The sequence below is a fragment of the Sabethes cyaneus genome, chromosome 2 (genome assembly GCF_943734655.1).
Source record: "Sabethes cyaneus chromosome 2, idSabCyanKW18_F2, whole genome shotgun sequence".
NCBI classification, from domain to species: domain Eukaryota; kingdom Metazoa; phylum Arthropoda; class Insecta; order Diptera; family Culicidae; genus Sabethes; species Sabethes cyaneus.
In genome coordinates this window covers 219,878,948-219,902,463 of record NC_071354.1, presented here as the reverse complement: position 1 = coordinate 219,902,463, position 23,516 = coordinate 219,878,948, and the positions used below count along the sequence as shown (strand labels likewise).

At 39.8% G+C, this 23,516-nt stretch overlaps 1 protein-coding gene across 1 annotated transcript in view; it reads right to left on the bottom strand.

The window, feature by feature from the left end:
* LOC128737993 (uncharacterized) overlaps positions 1–23,002 on the bottom strand; it is a 28,462-nt gene extending 5,460 nt beyond the window's left edge. Inside the window, exons 1-2 of the mRNA XM_053832785.1 lie at positions 22,813–23,002; positions 11,592–11,811 (exon numbers count right to left, since the gene is read on the bottom strand). Coding sequence (XP_053688760.1) covers positions 11,592–11,811; positions 22,813–23,002 — 410 coding nt within the window. The remainder of the gene's footprint in view (positions 1–11,591; positions 11,812–22,812) is intronic.
* Positions 23,003–23,516: the final 514 nt, after the last annotated feature.

The following is a 23,516-nucleotide window of genomic DNA, read 5'->3' as shown; positions in this document are numbered from 1 at the left end:
CTAACTAGCAAGCACCGCCTAGCCGAGATTCGAACATACGACGACTAGCTTGTTAGACCAGCATCTAATCAGCACTAAAAGAAGAAGATGGTCACATTATAATGAAAAAAGTGTTTGGTTTTTTGCACTATGAGAATTTTCGTTACAACAACAGATGTACAAGTGACTAAGAGGCAATGGGGCCCCGAGTAAGATCGGGTATTCAGCAAGCCTTAAATAATTACGAAGCACTCCTGGCTCACACCCGTTGTTGGTGCACAATAATCGTTTTTTATGTATCGCTTAGTGTAAACCGGGGGTACACCGTAAATAAAAGAGACAGAGCTATGTTTAACTCAACAGTTTTGTAAAGAATAATAGGCTATATAAGTGCCCATATATAAATTTTCCAAATTTAACTTGACCAAACTCGTGTTTTTAGTCTTTGACTTTGAAATGCGGTTAGGCATTAATATTAATATTTTTTGAAACGTTGGTTCTACAATTGATGGAGGGACGGTTGGGGAAAGTAATGAAAATTTTCGAGTGGAAAGGAGGGGGTGTGGGGGGGGGGGGGTAATAGGTAGCTACGCTTAACAAGTTGTCGTTGTGACTCCTACCTTTTGTCCAATGCTGGAAGGTGCATGGGTCAAACCAAGCTATTACCAGACTTATTTTTTATTTACTTTTTGATGGGGCTTTCAACCGTTGGTCTACAATCAGAGATTATAACCGGATTTGAACACACAATACCCGTCAGGGCGTGTGGCTCACTGGTACCCGTGTACCTTTGAACCATAGAGGCGCTGGACAAAAGGAGACTGCGCAACCCCCCTTATTAACGTAGCGCCGTATCTGGTTTTGGGTTATTTTAAGACACACAAATTGTGCCTCTTCCTCCGTCAACTGTAGAAACCACCGACCGAGAAGTTTTAATCTAGCTTGTTTTCACTAAATTTAACTTGGTTGATATGGTACAGCCAAATCAAGAAGAAGTAAGTAAAATCGAAGCACAAAGAGCAGGTCAGTCCTGGTTTCAGTTCCAGTTCGTCTTCTGTTCTAATCTAATTTAACTAAAAGGGTGTCTAATTTTATTTGGAGATCAAGTTATCGCCTATCGCCAGGATGCACTACTCTATGGAAATTCCGGGACCTCCTGTTACATTGGGGCCAACGTTGTTTTAGTGTTTGGGAGATGAGACGTGGTCTTCTAGCTTGCGATGTTACGCAAGTGTATTCGTCATTGCGAGTCGATTTCGATGCCTGCTCTTCAACACATTAGATGCCTATCTGTGATACTATCAGAATGTTCGAGGTTTGTGGACTAAAATCGCTTGGTTCTGTTTATTGTTATCTGGTTGTGAGTATGATGTGCTTGTCTTCACGGGAATGTGACATAGGGCTACGGTTTCTTTCGGTGTGATCGTAACGAGTTGACCATCAAATATTAACGGGGGTAGTGGAATGTTGATTGCAATTAATAACTCTCTTGAATGTGAATCCATTTCTCCGCCAAACTGTGATGAACTCGAACAAATCGCGGTCACTATGCAACTTGATGTCGTTCGATTTATATAGTTGCTCGCACAATTCAAGTACCGGCACACTTGTGAATTGTACAGTTTATTACAGATCGTTTCTCGTAGCCGGAGTCGGAGTAGCTTTATGATTGTACACTCGAAAGGCAATCTTTCTACCCAATTTTTAATTCCTATCTCATTCCTAACCACAAGTGTAACATATTTCAAGAAATAAATTGGTTTTCCAAAACAGACTTGAAAAAGTAATGTTCGTCGAGAAATGAAAACCCGCCACAATCAAGGTAACAAAAGAAAGCTGCTTTTCAAATTACGGCTTGAAGCACTATTTCAAATCTTATCGTGTCTTTTTCGAACAAATAAATCCTACACGGCGACTTGTTATTACGAGTTGACCCCTCATCCAATATTTACGAGCTTAGTAACAATAAACTGTTATAATTTTCGGATCGCCGGGATTGCATAAAAAAGCAAGACAAAACCGGCTTTTGAATTTCGGTCACCGCACAAAAAGGTCACTGGCAAAACAAAACAAAAATATTTTCGCAGCTCTGTGCCGGGTCGTAAACGCCGGAGTAGTACGCCGCAATAAGCAATAAGTGGGTCAAACCGAAAGCCACCAACAGGGTGCGGTTTCGAAGCGTATAGGTACTGACTGACCAGACCACTAACCCTTGCTGCTGTGCTGTGCATCCTAATTTTATTTTACGTCACAAAAATGACGTAAACTAAAGCTGACCTTCACTGCATAATTAAATAGTTGTTATGTGTCGGTGCATCAGCAAACAAAACACTAAGGAAATTTAAACAATAAATAAATCATGCGCCGTTAGACACCCGCTATAGCTCGAACAACAGCTGGCACTGTTGTTGGATGGACTACGATGGGGTCAATGTGATCCACGCCGTCGCGTCGTCGCCGTCGTCGTTTGCAGTGGTTTACTACTGCGGCGACTTAGCAAGTAGGCCTACAACGAATGGCTGCAGCTTGGCTGGTTGACTGGTGCACTGACTGTGTGCTGCTCAAGACGATTGCTTCAATGAGGTAATAAGCTGTGCATGATTTGCAACGGTTGAGTAACCGTTTTCGACTTTCGTTTTCTATACCCGTTCTCAGTGCAATTGTAACGCCGCCGCGAGCATAAGTGCGGCTTTCGGTAAATTGTTTGTTTTGCCGTAATTGAAATCGGTGGGGTTTATTCGAAGGTGAAAATACACTTATTACTGTTACGAGCTAGGTTTGCACGATAGTGAATAATTTTATTGGTTGGAGATTTCTAAATCCAAGGTTTGCAAGCATTATCCTTTCGATTTGCAGAAGTTGAATTTCAAAAAGACTTCCCAGACGATAGACGACGAACCTCCGTTATCGAGCAAAAACCTCCAACCTCGACTTTTATTGCACAATTCAACCAAATCGTGAGTGACGGATATAAATTTTGCACAAAGCAAAACAACAAGTCAAGCTCGACCGAGTCGACGAATCGGAAGACGTTCTCGAGCTGGAGCTAAAGCCGTTTTGCGCAATTCATCACCGGTTCCGTCGGTCCGGTCATCGGTGTGAACTTTGCTAACCCGAGCTGACGGGACAATCGGTAGCGGTGGAACGCGCTGCATCCATAATTAGTTTAATGGGCTTAACTTGTCCGAGTTTGGTCGGCTAGGTTCGACAGCACTATGGAGAATTGACTATTAATGGACGGCTTGTTAGCTGTCTGGCTAAGCCAAGCAGCCGACTGTATTATATAGCTACATCGAGTTCGAGTTGTAAGGAATGAATGGCAGCCGCCACTGCTGGGTGCATTGCGGTAAACCGAGATGTCGGGCATTTTGTTAGCTCCCAGTGGATCTCGAAACCAGATGGCAGTTGCATGGGAAGGTTTTGTTATGTAAAGAGTGGCAACGGGAAAGGGGGCAATAGAGCAGTGAGTTACCTAACTATGTAAAATCTGACCGCTAAGTCGGAGGTAACTGCCGTCGATCGGGAGTTAATCGGAGAGGTGAATAGCAGCTGTCAGATAGGAAGGAAAATAATGGAGAATGCGATTTTATTGGGCACATCGACAATTAATACTCTTTCTACTGTCTGAACTATGCAGCTGGGTAAGCTCACCAAATATGTGGAGGGCAGTATTTTTATTGGAGCTGTTCCGCGAGAATAAATAAATATGATTGTATAGGTAAGTCAATCACAGAACATAATGCCGCAAAAAAATATAGTAAGAGTTGAAGTAGAAAATAGTGGAATTGGCCTTTTCTGTTTACTGAGAGATTATTATACCGTGTACTGTTACATACATGTGGCGAATTATTTTGATCAACCCTAGAACCAATCCTCCATTCCCGATTATCGCTGTAGTTAGACAAAAGCGACATACATACATAGGATTTATTTCTAATTCCCGTCGTAGTAAGGAAAGCCACTCTAATTTTCATCATTTCTTAGGTGGATTTAATGAATACTCTAAAAGTTCTTGTGCTGATTTGACTCAAACACACTTACCTTCCGATCAGTGCACTTTGAATTCACTAAAAAGCGATTAGTAAAGCATTTTATTGAAATTACGCAACAGACTTTATTTCTTAAATTCGTCGTACCGTTTTAAAATCCGTCCATCAAAATTTTTCATCATCCGAACTAAAAATAACAATAATGTTTATGAATAATGTTTACGCGCTAGCGCGCATGTATTTGTGTAGGACGCCATGACAAATGTTATTCTGCAAAATTTCTGCTGGTCATGCATGTTTTCCCGGCTGCAGAATAACGACAATGCGTTGCGTGAGTTATTTTCATTTTTTGAATGACGGAAATTGAAACGATTAGTCGACATTTTCTTCTTCGTCGCACGAAAAAACGTAGGAAATTTGGCTGCTAGGAATTCTTTGATGAAAAAAACCATTTAAATAGATCTCAGCTCACTTTGATTGATCGCGTATGATAGTCAACAAATTAAAATATTAGGGAATAACTAATTTTGCATTGTGTGTCATAAAAATCGCTGATATTTTCAATAATTTCAGTTGGATAGGACGGGAATAGGCAATTACGACGAAGCAGCAACATACCCTACATACTGTTAACATTCGTGAGAACAAAAAAACTAACCCACAGATGCAGTGAGTTCTTTTTGTGTAGCATTTTTGTTTTTTCTGTGAAGCATTTTGCGAGAATTCGTGAATCGAACCGGAACGACAATCCCCGATCCGACTGGCAGTTAACACAGTAAAGACCAAATTATAGTGCTGTACAAAATACTCATTATCACCGTTTTTATCGTGTTACTGCAGGGTGTTAAACAAAAATTTTGATTCAGACCAAATTAGGTCATGATAGGATGAAATATTTTGAACGAATTAACCTTGCCAATTTTGAACTACGTACTAAAAATGGATGGAAGAGATGCGGAAAAAATTGGAAGTTCCTTCAAAAAGTGCTTCAAGCGGAGTTGAAGCACTACAACCTCCAAACCAGGAAAGTTTCCGTCATGAAGCATCACAACGCCACGATTCAGTGACCTGATTCCATTCAAGTTGATCTGATTCCATTCAAGTGATCTGATTAAACTGCGGTGGACAGAAGAAGAAAAAGTAATTACCTGAAAACCTGTGATAGTACCTGTAATCGCCTGGGAAATGGGATTCCTCCGATTTTCTCAACAAATCTTCCTCCTCTTTCGCTATGCACTCCAAGTCATATAACAACTTGAACCTACTCAATCATCACTAGAGCGCAACAGACTGTTGGCGCTAATGACATCCGAGGCACTTTTATTGCGGGTTTTATGATCAATTTTGCTCACTAGAACTGTTATAAATGCGTAATAAAACCAGCATTGCTACTTGGGTTGCGTACAGGATACTGCTCGATTATTCTATAACTAACTCCGTGTTTTTGTCTGGAGCTTTGTAATGAGGACAGGTATTTAATTAATTTTTTATAACGGCTGTTTTTTTACAATCGATGCAAGGAACTGTAGAAGAAAGTAATGAAACAAAATTGTTTATAGTCTCTCAGGAGAGACAGGGGAAAGAGTGAAAAATTAGATATGGAAGTGTCATTGAAGCAACGCTCTTTTAAGTTTGTATAACGTTCTTCTTTATCCACCCTGAGGGATTCGCTGATCGAACCCTACTATGAGGAAACCAATCCAAATATGGTTATAATTGGCTCCAATTATTGCTTGGACAGGGATGGAAATAAATCGCTTCTAGCGATCAAGATCATAGAAGCGATCAGATTCAGATTCATTGACATGACTACTTGTAAGCGACAAACACTTTGTCGTGAACCGTACAGATTATGACAAACTTCATGTCAGATCATGTTCATGGCATGATTGCGTTGAGAAATGTAACAGATACAGACGACTGGTTGTGTGCATCGTATGAATCACAATACAAACAACATGTGTGACCTTTTTTCTCGCAGTTAGGTAAGATGTAACACTGTGATCGACTGCTGAGACAGTTTAGAGAACAAAATCTTGTGATCAACGCTAAAGATTCACTGTTTGTCATGATCCGTAAGGACCGTGATTTGTGCGCGTGGTGACAACTCACAGATTTTATCAAAATCACTGATCTTTCATCCCTGAGTTAGGATCGATCTTTATGTTTTCTGACTTCTTGCCATTATACGAAATCAACGGTAGAGTTGTAAAACGCCAAGGATGTAACATTCGTTCAAAAGGTCATGAATCCCCCTAAATCCCCGCAACTTCGACCCATTGAAGAATTTAGTGCAATGACGAAGGCAGGAAATATGTCTCGGAAATCATTCAACAATTTGAGAAGGATAGGAAAAAAGCGTCGAAACTTCGAAGCGTCACAAAGAACGTTTGCAAAAATGTGCGTTAGCAAAATTTGAGAAATTCATAATCTAAGTTCATAGTCTCATTTCAATAAGTCGGCTTGGTTTGACTTTGATGGTTGGTTGCCAGTTTTTTAATCGTGCTTGAAGTTGCGAAAGGTATGTACTTGGTGCCAACTCGGTACTTGGAACTGCAGATCGCTAAATTTCACAGGAGGCGACGGGATGCTGCTCGAACATTTTACACCCCCGTAAACTCGGCATTGTAGCTCTGCAGGAAATCTGTCGCAGAGGAGAGAAGGTTTGGAAGATCCGCTGCGGAAAAGCCCAGTTTTACCAGAGTGGGCAGAATGCAGAATCGCGCGATATATTAGAAGGCGATCAACGAGAGAATGTCTCAGTTGAGGATAAAGAGCCGTTTCTCCAATTACAACATCATTAACGTGAACTGACCATACGAAGAAGGTAGACCCGCCGATGAGGAAGCGTTCTACGCAAGGCTGGAGGTAACCTACGATAGCTGTCGGACACGGGATATCAAGATCGTCATCGACGATATAAACGCCCAGGTCTATAGGGAAGAAATGCAAAGACCGGTGATAGAACCCCATAACCTGCAGACCGATACGAACGATAACGGCCAACGAAGTATAAACTTCGCAGTTTCTCATGCCCTTGAGATCCAAATCAGCCTCTCCCACGCTAAGATATCCACGAAGCCTGCAGGAGATCACTTGACCAACGTACAAAGAATCAGATTACCCACGTTCTCGAGGGACTCACGATGGTCGGTTCTTCTGTAACATCACGAACCCTGCGGAGTGCGGACTCTGACCTAGTAGCAGTAAATGTGTGCTCAAAGTCAAAACTGTCGATCGTATACCAGACACGTGAAAGCCGTCTTACCCGGTTGAGCATCAGACAGCTGGGTAACCCGCAATCTACCCAGAACTACGCGCGAATACTGGATGAGGCACTGTCATCTTCCGAGAAGTTAGGCGCTTAAAACCTTAAAGACAGTTGAGGCAGAATACGTTCAGCTGTCGAGGAGGTAGCGATCGCGTCTCCGAAGCCCTGGAGTATACCAAATGATTGGTTGGATGGGGAATGTCAACAAACGGTGGAGCAAGGAACCAATTGACCATGATCCTGGGGAGTAAAAAGCGCCAAAAGGAGGACAGAGATCGCGAAGAATTAGAACAGCTATTTCGAGCAACAAAACCTCTATTGAAGACTGCTTACCAGCAGAGTTTCGTAAACATTGTCGGGAAACGCTGGCAATGGCTCTACACTGGGATATTTCCATGATTTGGGAGAAGGAGAAGCTACCGAAGGAATTGATGAAAGAAGTGGTTCCATCTCAAAAAGGGTGATCAGTTCGACTTCTGCAACGATCGTGGAATAACGTTGGTAACCCAAGTAACGATTCTAAAGCCACTTGGTTTTAATTGAATTTTATAAAGGATTTATTGCAGTATTAATTATTACCTCTGGTTTTATAATGGTAATACGCAATACCAAGAGGATACGAGGAAAAACACACTTATAGTTAGCTATAAAACCATGGTAAAACTGTTAATAAAGCAAATTTATTGTGGTAAAACTAGTTAGCTGCACCACGTCTCTCATAAACTTACCATAAGTGCGGCGTATCAATACAATATGGCGTACCAATTAAAATTGATCTTATCATGGTTGTTTAATGAACCGCAATAAATCTGTTAGTATCACCATAACCAAGCAGATTTATTGCTGCCATTATGAAGAATATTAGAGTTCAACACCCAAATTATTTTTTATGTGAGGTCATATTGTCATATTCTAGCATTTTGTTTTAGCTCGCAAACAGAAATTCATCAAAGCATGATGTTTTGCAGAAAGAAAGTTTTTAACAACCGGTTTTCTCGTCACAGAAAGTAGCAAAAGTGATTTTGCTTGAAATTGAAATCGAATAACTGAATATATTTATTTTGTTAAAATAACCAGTTTTCGAACATTATAAAATTTCAATTCCGCATTGTTTTTATCCACTTAACATATCAATATGCACGATAAAATTTAATGCGCATATGCTGTACACTAACGTTGCACTAAGATTGGTTGAAATTTATTAAATGTTGTATATTTTATCAGATCAGAATGATCTGACAGTAAAACTTTATCTTTCCTGCTCACGGATGCATTTTTAAGTTGACAAAGCTGGCGACCTGATTAAGCTTTTTACGTGAGCGAAAAGTGAAAAGCTTTATTAACTTATGGCGGTGGCTGTCAAGCAGCGAAGGCTTAAGTCAGTTTTATTGCTGCTTTTAGCAGGGCGTGATACGACTACTTAAGCTTATAACCTGAAGAGTGGACCACTTGGTCAGAAGGCAGTTTTATAGTGATCATCAGAAAGTTCTGGTGGAGCTGATAGTTTTATTAGTGGTTTTATGAAATAGGTCACGAAAACCACTATAGGAACGTAATAAAACTTAGAATTGTTACTTGGGAAAGGCTGCCTATAAGGTACTTTACCAGATCTTATTACACCGGGTGTCACCGATAGCACAAGGTTTCCGTAGGAAATTCCCAGGGGGTTGCATGGGGACTCGTGCAATCTGGCAGATCTTGCAGAAATGTCAAGAGTACAATGTGCCCACGCATCACAACTTTATTGATTTCAAAGCAGCATATGATACAGTCGATCGAGATCGCGAACAGTTACGGCAGATAATGCACGAACACGGTTTTCCGTATAAATTGACGCGACTGGTCAGAGCTACTCGGGGACACTTTCAAGTTCACCAAGGCTTTGCAGATGACTTTGATATTCCACGAACTTTGTGACGGCGGGAGCAATCAACGCCAGACTGAAAGCGGAGTCTAGGAGGATTGGGTTAAAAATAAATGCGTCGAAGATCAAATACATGAAAGGAAGAGGCTCATAAGAGACAAACGCGTGCCTAGCACGGATGCTAATCGTCGGCGGCGACGAACTAGAAGTGATACAATAGTTTGTCACTTGACGACACTAGTAAGGAGATCAAGAGAAATCGAGTCTACAGTGCACTGCAGTGCCGGCTTACGAAGCTGACAATGTACAAAACCCCGGTTATACCGGGAGTTCTCTATGGACTTGAAGCCATGACGCTAGCCACGATATTTCGCGAACTACAAACTGAACGCGTATGAATCACGAGCTATAGGCATTGCTTGAAGAGATTCCTATCGTCCATCTGGCGAAAGTCGGTAGGCTACGGTGGGCTAGATACATTATCAGGATGCCGAGCGACAGTGCGACGAAAACAGTTTTCTGCAGCAACCCCACCGGCACCTGAAACAGAGGGGATCAACGGGCAAGATGGCGCGAAAAGTTCTAAAATGATTTGTGACATTTGAGACGACTGGGAAATTGGCGACGAGTGACCCCATACCGAGTTAAATAGAGATGACTCGAAACAGCAATGCGGCTTAGGAACAGCGACTTGAAACTTGATACATAACGGGCAACCCTGGCTCTATGCTGCTAACGATGACGACTCGGTGCAAACGTCACCAGAAATGTTGTAGATGCTGCTAGACACGTTACACGTGCTTGTGTGTATTGGAGTTTACCCTTCCTTCAAAGCTTGATCTATTTTACCCACTTATTCCTCACTGCCAGTACTATCCCATATTATAGCCGTCCCTGGTGAGGATTCATTCATTCCTCTGACCAGTACACTTTACTATAGGAGGGACTTTTGCACTGTCAAGATGCTTCAGTGTGTAAATTTAGAATTCAGCATGAAGGAAGGATGAATGAGGGGCCTGAGAATAAATCTATGCTAAAGTCACTTGACATCGAATGGCTTGATTCTACTAAGATTCGAACCCACGACCACTCGCTTGTCAAAGCAGAGTCGGTAACCTTGCAGTTACGGAGCCTTCCTCGCTACCAGTGTTAGAGCCAAAGCCAATCACCATAGTTCTTGTCGGGAAGACCTTGAAGCAATGAACCGATGAAAAAGTGATACGAGAAGAGTGGTAAGCCGGAGGAGTTGCCTTAAAACCCAGAACAAATGTTTTCAGTGGATCGAAGTGCGGTCTCCCACAATCCACCAAAGTGAGAGGCGATAGGGTGGTAAAAATGCTAATTTATTTTAACTACACGCCCCCATATGGTATAAGTAACTTGAAAACTAAAATCCAGTTGTTGAATGGTTCTGCTGGTGTTGCCACAGTAACAATTGTCCTCCTACGTTCGGTTTTTGCATCTTTCACATGAACACATGAACATCTAGCAGTCTCTGTCAGTCATTTTGTTTTTCCACTAACCACGTTGGCCATGTCATTTTTTATGTTTTGATCTGTATGTAGTTATATTTCGAAACGTATCATCTGAATTATTAAATCAAAACATGGTGTTTAAACTGAAAAAATAAAAAATTTGAAGACATTTGGTTCCACATAGTGATGGACAGAATACATAATTGACGCATATTTGTCCCATATGCTATTCTTGTAAAATTTTATCAACTTTATACAGAATAGGTGTAAGTATTTCAAAAGCTTTTCAGAGAGGAACAAATCATAACCGCGATTTAGATGTGATTTTCTCTTTTCCGTTTGTTTTGTCACATAGGACAATCCAGCGGTCGTTGCAGAAAAGCGAAAATATTCAGTGCAGGTGTTAGATATTGCAACAAAGATTTCACCATGCTTCTAAACCACCCGAACCAGTAAATTATATAGGAAACCCCTTCGGAAATTCCCGTACCGTTCGAGTGGATAGCTTCCTTCTCCCGTTTCTGTTGAAACAGAACCCACCAGCACACGGAATAACTTTGGAGATAATGACCAATTTGAAATCCTAATACGTGTTGCTTTTAACTTCGCCACCAACGGCGAAACCGTGTGACTTGTGATTGCTGCGTAGTACCACCGTAGTTTGTACGTTCGATGACATTCGACAGTCTAGTGTTGAAATTCAAGACTGAGGTAAATTGTGCAACCGTGTTCAGCAGCTCTCGAGCTGGTGCGCTTTTTACCCCATTTAACCTAGTTGTAGCATCATTTGGTATGTATCTTGAGTAGGCCGTTTGAGCTTTATTTATTACGGCAATTAGCGCTCCCCCAAGGCCAGTGGACGGAATCTGCAAAACATTGTCACTGACAGCCCAACAAGACGGATCCGATCGCAATTTTAAATTTCAATCAACAACTCATTTTCGGTGTTTTGTCCGTGAAATAAATTACTCTACAAATTTTGGATTAGTAAACAGGTGGCAGCAAAGACTTACCGTATCAGCGAGAGAAGGTCCCGCTCGCGCAAGTTCAGCGAATAGTTGGGCTTGGCGGCCATTTCGCACAACAACTTGGGCAGGCAAGCCTCACGCAGCGAGTTCTTCAGCCGTTCCTTGTGTGCGACCGAATCGAACTGGGCGGAATTCAGTGCACTGCCGGCTCCACCGAAGGGTCGCCGGACCGCGCCGATTTCACTTTCCGCGGCGCTGCTGATTTCTACGTGTGTACCGATTCGGGCCGTGTGTTTTGGTTGGTGCGTGAATGGATGGGTTGTAGGGGCGACCGGAAATGTAAAAATAATTAGTTAGTTATACAGTTAAATCGGTTCAGGTAATGTTGTTGTTTGATCACGAGCTTCGATAATTATGTGACGGCTACGGTTGTGTTCAAAGCTGGCTTAATGATGAATCCACAAACAGTTTACAGTATAATGGTTAACAAAATTACAAAAAAAAATATTTTTAACCAATTGTAGAATAGTTTTTTAAACATTTCTCTGCCCATTTTCTACTGTTGATCCTCTAGTTGAATCCTAAAAGTTCGCGAAGCGAACAGATGGGATCTGATAATATTCTAATTTTTCGTTTGCAAAAAAACGACCTACCAGAGGACACACCCCTTTGTTGAGAAGAAAACAAGAACTAAATATGGAACTGAATTAATTGTCACCAGAAATGGCAATGCGCCATCCGGTGGGATTAGCAAATAATAAACCAAATTTATTGCCCATTGTGGGACTGATAATCTATTCCACGCGTCGTGCTGCGCTGGGGCAAACAGCTAAACTGCAAGGTTATGTTTAAAAATAGTTTTGTTTATGCAGTCACTCTGTCAAAGATGATGCTGAAAAAGCACATAACGGGGGGCATCCGTAGCCTTGTGGCGCAATTCAACAAAACAAATAGGTTCACGCGTCGAAATAGGCTCTAAAGAACACCTCTGCCGAACGAATGACCGTGAATGATGTATTGAAATCGAGTGTCAAATATTACTGCCTCACGAAGAGTATTTCGTACGTGAAACAAGTGTGTCAAGATCAAATTGAATGTTGGTATCATCTGCTAGATATATCCAGCAGCGAACGTTTATCGATTGCGTTTCATCAAATCAAGATAAGCCTTAGACTCACATCTTAAATGTGAAGGGAATTATAATAAAATGATCAACGTTAAGCGATACCAAATTCTATGATAATCAACATAAAATTTTAAACGAATCATATTTTCTACTTAAGAACATTAAAACTGGGAGAATTGAAACCTAACCTAACAGAAAACTAGGTGGATTGCATCCGGTTTTTTCGCCCGAAAGCCGGTACCGGTTTCGAAGGACTTGTGTTGTTCGGTTCGTGTTTTTAAGGTAGCAAACAACATCAATTGATCCCTCTGCCAGCAGACGAAGACACGCGTCCGCTGCCATCGGTAAGTGCAGTTTTATTTCCAGCAATTTACATATATTTCTGCTGTAAGCCGGTTCGATGCGGATGATTGAATATTTGGAAGCTTTCGGCCTGCTGAAACCTGCTTGTTTTCTGGAGATTTGTTTTCCCGAACACCGAAAAAAAGTCCCATAAAAATCGGCATCTTTCAAGCGAGCTCGTAAAAACCAGGTGCGTGAGTTTGCATACGGCAGCGGTAAATCCAATCCAGCGGGACCGGATTTGATGAGCAGAAAAGCACTGCACTATCTTGACGAAATAACAATGTTGAATATCGGGACGCACAGCACTAGCGAAGAACATAAAATGTAGAAATGTTGTTTTTTAGAATCTCTCCAATCTTGTCTAGAAAAAATATCCTTCTTTTTATTATATTTGCTCCTGGTGACAGTTTTATCTTGATTTGTTGTTCAGTTTGATGGTTTATATTTGTGAAGAAAAAAATATTACCAAGGCTTATATATTAAGCCTTTGTGCTGAATCTTAAATGTGAAAATTCTATGGGTTTTCGTTGTTTGCTGTTTTAGTAGTCCATAGAATAGCTGTTCCCTAAGGAATGTTATTTATATTTGTGATCGACGGACGACTCAACGGTTGTTTCTGTTGTTTTCTACTTATTTTAATCAAGCATGTTTTTTTTTTGATTATTTTGAGAAGGAGAATGTAAAATTATCCTTTAACATGCAAACCATTTTCAGTTAATTTTGCATTGTCTCCTTGCATATAAGGGATATTTCTACCTCAATATCGGTTTTGAGCGCAGCTAAAATCTGTGGCATGATGACATGAGGTTTAGTCTTCAAATAATCCTACCAATACGTCGATAATTTGGACCGGTGACGAGTCCACTCAAAAGCACCATTTTTAGAGATGATGCAATTCCTGTATTTTGTGCGCAGTAGAGCCAACGTGTCGCGACAAGTGTGTGCGACTGCACCATACAGTGGAAACCAAAAGTATTTCATTCCATTATTCTCCATTTCTGAGTGTAGGTATGCCATTGACGGTATGGTCCATCGCTCATAAGAATTTTTATGTTTAAATATGGACCAAATTTAAAATTCCAATGGCACTGATATTAAACTAATGAATGTATAGAGGAGACTTACTTCAAAATGCCACCGAGCTTCATTTTTTTTTGTGTCAAAAGAAAGGTATTTTCATAAGAATTCAAATTACTTTTACGTACGCGTGTGTTTTTATCAGTTCTGTTCTGGGCAAATGAAGTGAAATGGGCACTACTTTTCTGAATTACAGATATAATATATTATAGATCAATATTTGTCATTTTCGAGTAGAATTCGATGGCTTGAACAATGCTTTAGGTAGTCAGACAAATAAAAAAGCTGTAAATTATAGTTCCATTCCATCTAAAATTATAGTAATGGTAACGTTAAGTTAAAAGAGACAAAAACTTTAAAGATAATTTGCAATGGCCTAACCGACACATACGATTTTCAGCACAGAATTGCATAACAGTATGGAGTGAATCGCGCTTAATTGGATTTTATCGTATAAACATACTTAAATAAATGAAATGTGTATAATTATTCCTCATCGTCGCCTCCAAAATAATACGGATATGCCAATTTTGCGCATCAAATACGACTAATTAGCATGCACATCTGCACGTAATGTTGATTTTATACTTTTATATACATACAAAAATGCAAACAAAGGGGTGGCTCGCATTCTTCCAAGGAGTCGTCTTCATTCAACTTGATCTTGGGCCACTCGTCGCCTTGCTAGGCATCTCAGAAGTCGCCTTCGACCCGGTCGAGTCTCAGGTACGTTCTCCTAGATACGTCGTAACGATAGTTTGATTGAACATATACGAGACCCCAAAGACAAGAATCGATAATTTGGGCGACCATTTGAACGATAATCGATAATTTGGACGAGATTCGATAATTTCGAGGAGAATCGGTCATTTGAAAGAGATTCGACTCATTGGAGGACAATCGACAATTCGGACGGAAAATGATAATTCGGACTAGAATCGACTATTGAGACCAGAATCAATAATTTGAATGAATATCGATCATTTGGATATGATTTGATAATTTAGCAGAGGTTGGAAAACTCGCAAAATGAATACATACACGGAAAGAAATCCGATCCCGCTAACATGAATAAAATCATGAAATTGAATTGCTGTCAAATCATGACTGAACTTCCATATCAGACAGCACAAAATCATGAATAATAGTTCATGATTTTGCGTCGTGTTGTACTGCAAGAAGTTCGTGATATCATGATTATTATTCATGGTGTATTTTCACAAAAAATAAGCTGGAAACCTGAAATCATGAGTCATTTTGCGCATTTTGGAGATTAGATTTCCGCCCGTGTACGCCGAGCATCAGCGAACGGTTTTATCATGAGAAAACAGTGACGCGAGTGGTTCAATTCGCCTACACTGATAATAAAACTTGGTTTATAGTACGAAAACGAGCGTTTGCTTTACGAATTCTTTCGTTGTTTTCTACCACGAAGTAGATTCGTAAAATCAATCCTGAATGTTTTGTACATAGTAACAAAGCTATATTCGTACGAATCATTGCATTTTACAAAATGGTTCGTAGATTTTACGAATGCACGAAAAGGCTGTCGATAAAAATAATACTAGATTTCACTATTTTCCGATCGGTGTCAGCATGCTACATTACCGACACCTATCGAAAAATATCGAAATCTTTATTATCTCTGAAAAAAAGCTGATTTTATCGGGAATCGAACTGAGCTCGTTTATCATACTTCTTTACGAACAGCCGACGACGCCGCAAACCGCAGAACCACAGCTACTGCATACCAAGAAGGTCATAATTGCACAAGTCTATTTTCTCTTCATACAATCTTCGCATCCCGTTTTCGTCGATAATGATGCCAGACAACAACCTTGCATCAAATGGGTCTTGATGCAAGACAGCTACGAATGTGCTCTCGTAAAAATTACGAACCATTCGTAATAACAACATTTGCGGTAGACAATAAACCTACGAAAATTTTTAAATGGTATGAAATTAATGCACCAGCTACGAATATAGTTTTACGAATGTTTTTTCAAAAACAATACGAAGTTATATTCTCAGTGTATAACAATCACATCACATACATTCACGCTACATAGCATCGCTAAATATACGAATATCGTGTGCAACGCAAAAGTGCGAAATAACTCCTTCTGCTGCTTGTAAAGCTTTAACTTTAAACTATTGCCCTTTCGTGGTAATATTATTTTGAATACTTTCCGGCGTCCCCGGGCATCCTATATCCGCTAAATCGAACACACTCAATTTTTGAACGAATTCTGATGTTCATAATGAGGTTCTGTTCGTGATAAAATCCAAAGCTGATGTGTGCATTATCGGCGAGGCAGGCGAATAGTGTAGGTATGTTCATGAGGGATGTTCATCGATTCAAATGATCACTTTTTCGCGAATTCTCCAACCACTGCAATTTAGTAATTTTGACGAGAATTGATAATTTAATCGGGAATCGGACATTTGGACGATTATCAACAATTGTGCGAAAATGGAGTATTTGGACGTGAATCGATAATAGGGTCGAAAATCACCATGCGGACAAGAAATGATAATTCAGATAAGAATCGATCATCTGGGCGAGAATCGAATATTAAGACTAGAATCGACAATTTGGACAAGATTCGATAATTTGGACGAGAATCGGCCATTGACTCAAGGACGAGAAGCGAAAATTTGGACGAGAAATGACAATTTGTACAAAATAATTTCGATAATTTGGACGAGAATCGACAATTCGGACGGGAAATGACAATTTGTACGAGATTCGACAATTTAGACAAGAATCGAATTTTCGGACCAGAATCGATAATTTGAACGAGAATCGATCTTTTGGACGAGATATGACAATTTAATAATTTAGCCGAAAATGGAATATTTGGACGTGAATTTGACGTTTAGGCGAGAATCAGACATTTGGACGACTATCGACAATTTGAGTGCGACTCGAGTATTTGGACGAGAATCGATAATTTGGACGAGAATCGACAATGTGGATAAGGATCGGTCAGTTGAGCGAATTTCGACAATTTAGTAATTTTGACGAGAAAAGATAATTTCGGCGATAAGGCCATTACAAATATTTAACAAAGTTTTTTTCCCTCCGGTGTTGGGCCACTGAAGGGGGGGGGGGGGGTCGAAAAAAAACAAAGAGAAGTTTTTAATCGACCAAAAAAAATATAGATTTTAGGCCTTTTTACATAATTTTAAACGTGAAAACCAAATCTATTCTTGCTTTTAATAAATACGTTCTTATTTTACACGCAAAACTCTACGAACAAAAAGATAAAAACGAAAGAAATTCTTTTGGTCGAGTTTTGGAAATTCCACTGTTTGAACTTCCATTTCTATTTCGTGCTAGAGACGTTAACTCAACTCGAACACTCATTTTTCGAGTTATTCAGGCTGTCGAGCCCACAAACAATTGATTTTATAAAAAAAATTTAACTCATATCCTACAAATTATTTTTTTGTCCCCCGACTTTTCAAGCCAATTTCCAGGGGTGGGGGGGGGGGGGGTGTCAAAAACTTTGAAAATGATTTGTATTGGCCTAATCGGACTTTTGGAAGAGTATCTAAAATTTGAGTGCGAATCGAGTATTTGGACGAGAATCGATGATTTGTACGAGTCTCGGCAATTGGGACGAGAATTGACAATTTAGGCGAGAATCGATAATTTCGACGAGAACCAGCCATTTGGAAGAGAATCGACAATTTGACCAAAAATTGACAATTTAGAGATTTGACAATTTGGACGTGAATCGAGCATTTAGACGAGAATCAATAATTTGGATGAGATTTCATAATTTGAACGAGATTCGACGTTTTGGGTAAGACAATTTAGACAAGACTCGATAGGCCAACCTCGTGTTTGAGTAGAGTTTTTTTTTATTTTTTATAATGGCAGGTTTTTGCAGTCGACGGAGCGAACGGATATGGTTTATGGATTATGAAATGGGGAGAGTTACCTGAAAGGAGCGTCAAATATAGCTCTGGATATCTAAAGCTTCTGCCTTGTTTATAGGAGACTAAACCACTGCGACCAGCATTTAGATCTATTGTGGCCTAGTGCCTCCATGAAGATCCAAGTCAATGATGACGATCGATGGTAATACCTGGAAATGCTTTATGTACATACTGCTAGGAGGTACGAACCTGAGGGCCTGTTCCCCAGGGCGGCTTAAACAGCGTCTATCTCGGAGCGATCGGCTGACTATGAAACGCTCTATCCCACAAGCTACACAAGCTAAGATTGCAGACCCATCAGCGGGGTGTTGGTATTGCGCGTACCGTATTTATCACGACAAACGATAATGGAAATACGCCAATATAAAGGGAGTTTTCTCCCCGGTGGAAAGAAATAATGAAACAAAGGTGTTGATAAGAGACAAGACGTGAAACGAAAAGAGAGGAAAATTAGGGAAGAGAGAGCCACTGCGGCAACGCTTATTAAGTTTGTATAACGTTCCTCGTTACTTAAATTGTTATTGTAGGATCCGCGAATGGAACCAAGCTACACTGAGAAGAAAGCATGTTTTACAGTACGAAAACGAACGTTTGTTTTACGAAAAATTCGTAAAATCGGTCCTAAATATTTTGTACATATAAACAGAGTTACATCCGTATGAATTATTGTATTTAAAAATAAATGCTTTGTGTGTTATATGATTGCATGAAAATGCTGACGATTAAAATAGTATAATACCGACACCTATTGGAAAATAGCAAAATCTCTTTTTTCTCTGACAAAATGCTAACAAGATTGGGAATCGAATTTATTATATCGTTTATTATATTTTCATCGGAAGTGCCGACGACACCGCAAACTACAGGAACGACGACGCCTGCACATTAAGCAGGTCATAATTGCTACAAGTATATTTTCTCTCACCTACAAGCTTCGCAGCCCGATCTAATCGATAACGAAGCCAGACAATAACCATGCATCAAATGCGTTTTGACGAAAAATTTGCTACGAATGTGTTCTCGCACGCGTGTGCACGATAAATGTAACTTCTTTGTAGGCATATCGTTTTCCTACTTTCTTGGTACAAATTGCCTCCGCTGTTAGAAACACTCCTAACGAATTATTTTCAATGTTTTGCGGGTAACTGAGAAGATTGTCAAGACTGCCATCGAAAAACTAAAATATTTGTTAGAGGCTGTACCTGACGGTATTCCAACTTGAATCCTGAGATAGTATTCTACTGCTCACTGCTGGACCTCATTCACTATTGTTCAATGCTTCAATCCAGCAGTTCTCTACCCAATGGAAAGATTTAGTTATGTTCCCTATACACAAGAAAGGTGATAAGCGCATGGATTTTTTTTCAAAACGTTCAGTCTCTACGAATCTCGTTGATTCTGTCTGCGCAATATGAAAGGGGGAATGCAAATTGACGCACTGTATACGGATCTGAAAGCAGCGTTTGATCGGGTGGATCACGGTATCCCCTTTGCAAGACGTGAGAAGCTGAGAGTTTTCGCACCGCTCTGCAAGTGGCTACAATTGTACCTAAAATACCGTAGACTCTTCACACTCAGATCGGGTCCCAGTTTTCCGACTCGTTCTATATTTGGATTTAACGAACCTACCGCTGCTTGTATTCGTACGTTTTCCTTGGTGGAACACTTGTTTGAATTCGGTGAATCCGCAAAAACTTTTTATAATAAGGTAGTTAACAGTAGAATTTTATAAATGACTGCAATTTGCTATATCTTGTTAACATTCAATTATTGTAATTATTATTTGACCATGAACATGTTTATTTGATACGTGATATGTAATGTGTTATTTGTTATTTGAATTTGTACATAATTAGAAGATGACGGGGTTTTTATGCCTACAAGAGGATGGCTTCTATTTGGCTTTTCCCCGTCCAAACCAATCTTCCATGGAGACCTAACAGGTCGGATGGATATGAACCAATAAATAAATAAATAAACAAATAAATAATATCTCTGGCGTACCATAGGGGAGCAACCTTGGACCACTGTTCTTTTCTCTTTTTAAAAAAGATCAAAAGATTGGTGCTCGATTAACATGGTTACCGTTAGCATCTCAAAGTGCTTCGCCATCTCCTTTTACTGTAAAAACTAACCTGTAGCGTTTAGCTACAATATGGCAGGACATGTGTTGCAACGCGTCTATCCTATTCGTGACCGCGCACTTTCCGTATACATTATAACGACATTATCGCCTGAGCCAATAAGCAATTTGGTTTTATTTTTGAAAACGGTTAGGAGCTCCGTGATCCGTACTGCTTTCGATCATTCGTCATCATATACTATTCATGTACTTGTAAGGCCTATTTTATGGAAGGACGGAATGCAAACTATGGACTATACGACCCTGTCCGATTTATGGCAAAACGGTTCAACGAAGTTTACGATTGGTTCGGTTTTAACTTGTGGGCTAAAAACTTTCAACGACGAATCTCTCCTAGATGATACGTTTGTAATTGTATTTTGTATGTATTTTCTGTTATATTTTTATTGCATTTTATTTTATATCATGCAGATCACCAAGAGTGATTTTTTTACAAATAAATAAATAAATAAATAAATTCTTAATATACAATATGTGCGTTAGAAAGTAAATCCACGAATATTTTTAAATGGTATGAATTTTTTTAAACCATCTACGAATATAGTTTGACGAATTTTTTCACTAAAAAAATTAGAACCTAACTTTTTCTTGCAGGCCCGGTCGATCGTACATATTGGTGAACATTTTAATCACGTGATCGAATCTTTAAACCAAGTGTAAAGCATCTTTGAATTGTTTGTAAAGCATAAATTCTTTAGTTAGGTGACAGCGGCGCTCCCAGTGGTCGGACAAGTAAACTTTTTGCAGCGTTTTGCTAATTTAACTTAAAGAAAACTTTTTCACGATTGAATTCCACTATTAATTCTATAACACTGCTTACCCTCAGGGCATCACACCCTTTAAGGATTATCAATTTTTTGGAAACGCAATTGAGCAAAACTTCAGTTTAAAATCGCTGTTGCAGACCGGAGAAACAAAATCCAAAATAGAGATTGGAGATTATTCGGAACAAATTTTAGATGCACATAAGAATGACAAAGTGCTTTTATTGAAAAGTTGTCAATCTTAAAAGAAAATATTTTGTTGGAACAAGTGACTGTGTCAAGGCCTTACGCTGATTCTTAAGCTGATCTAATATTTACTTTATTCAGCAAATTTCGTGATTCAAGTGATTCTCAATGTGAGATTTCGTATCAATCCCAATTAGCTTCGCGATAATTGGATACAATGCTCGTTTGGGTTCCAAACTGTATCGTGAGATAGCGAAAAAGTAACCGGAAAGTGATCAGACACAAAATCAGGATGAATGATTAACTCAGTTTATACGTGACTTTGGTCTGCTGAAATCAAATTCAGTATAGAATATTTAAACCAGGTTTGCATGCGAGTGTCAGTGAGGAGACTATGGTGCCTGGTGTGTTTACAGCAGAGATCAACTTCTCGTTCATGTCGATAATTGTTTTAAATTACATTTCAACCTGTTCGGAGCACGTTCGCGACACATAAAAATGATAATGGTTCATCCAAGAATAGTCTCAGTTCGTGATTTTCAACTAACTTATGCTCGAAGGGTGGCCAACTCAACAGACAATGAATGCATAAAAAGAACTAGTATTTCAATATGTAACTGTTCGGTAATCATAAATGATGCTTGAATGAAGCATCATTCGAGAAACCTACCTCGATGGCAAAAACAGATCACAATTGTTCACAATTTCATCGATTGCACTCGTTTATGGTACGACCAAGCACATCACTGCCCATCATCCCGTAGTACCGTTGAAGATCAGTACAGTAATGTTTTGATTTTATTACTGTCGAAAAATATTCCCATTTGGAATTTAAAGTTTTACTTATAGAATCTAATATTAAATTAACACCGATTTCCTTCTCAGAGTGTGAATATTAAATTTGACAAATTTCACTTCAGTCAGAGGAAGAAATAAATTTTTGAACGTAATAAAACCGAATCGACACTGTAGGCACCTCCGCAGGGGCCACTAAACTTTAGCACGGCAGTGATCCCACGCTAATACAAAGTTTCCCAACCGCATCTCGAGTCTCGAGCAACAAAGCGTGTATGTTTTTCAACCGCCGTTGACGATAAAAAACGACTGTTCGAGTGAGTGATGTAACTGTTCGTACCTATTGGAGAAAGCCAAAAACCTGTTCTAAATCATTCGGCGCTGACAAAGCTAAAGGTGATTCTTTCCTGTTTTCAGCAATAAACCGAAAACGGCCTGACCAATAGTCGTTTCGGTTGATCTGCTCCGAATTAACATAAATGGAAAAGTTGAAAATGCATGCAAGCATGACTTGCGAGAAAATAAAAAAAAAAAAATCTCGGCAGGGCATTCGAGTCAGCCTTCCTAAAGTTGAAGAAAACCTGATCCATGTTTCTGACCTTGTTTTGGCATAGCCCTGAAAGACACAGAAGGAATACTTGCAAAAAAGAGACTGGGAAGGACAAAAGACCGAAGGAATATTGTTAAACCTTTCATATTTGGTAGCACAGTGGAACAAAGATAAACAGCAAAAATGGCAAGTAGGTTCAAAACCTTGTTGCCAAGCTGCTGCAATTTAGGGTTTTACTCGTTTTTAAAGTCCAATGGAGACTTTTATCGGAAAATTACTAATTAACAAAAATAGATTTTAGACACCAAAAAGATTCTTTAGATTTTTCTTACCATTTTCATTGCTCGATCCATCCGTATCCACAGCGCTTTGGCTACTCCTCCAAAATCCCGCCGAGAAACCGGACAGCATAGATTTGTCTTTCTGATCTTTCCTGGCACCTCCGTAACCCAGTAAATCTCCGAATATTATCACACAGAACCCCATAATGAAAATAACTCTAAACCTCCAGGCGACATCCATTTTCCTTCAGCGTATTTCTTGTCGCGTTCTGAGTTTTTCCCTTCAATGTCACACACACCTTGTGCTGTGGTCGGCCTGTAGGAAATTGCAACCAGTATTTCCTTGATCTTTGCCGAGCAAATGCAAACGCAAACGTAACGAACTAATAAACACCAGCTCACGGATATCAAGCTTCAGAATTACTGATTCGTCGCTGCAGCAACCGTTCACGCAGCGAAACTGGATTGGTTTACCTTCTCACCTTAACTGCAGCTCACTTTGGGCTCCCACACATGCAACATGCATCTACAAGCCCCCCTTTCACTTGACGAATCGGATCGATCGTACGATCGAGGTGCGCTTGCGAAATCAAAGCACCGATCGATATATTCGATGATCGGATTTGAAACAAAACACAAACTTTGCGGCTCCCCACTGAAATGAAGACGCGTCGCATCAATTGCGTCAGATGATGATACTTAAAATTCAACGGATCGATGACCAATCATTTACATGACCCTCGCGAGTTCGATCA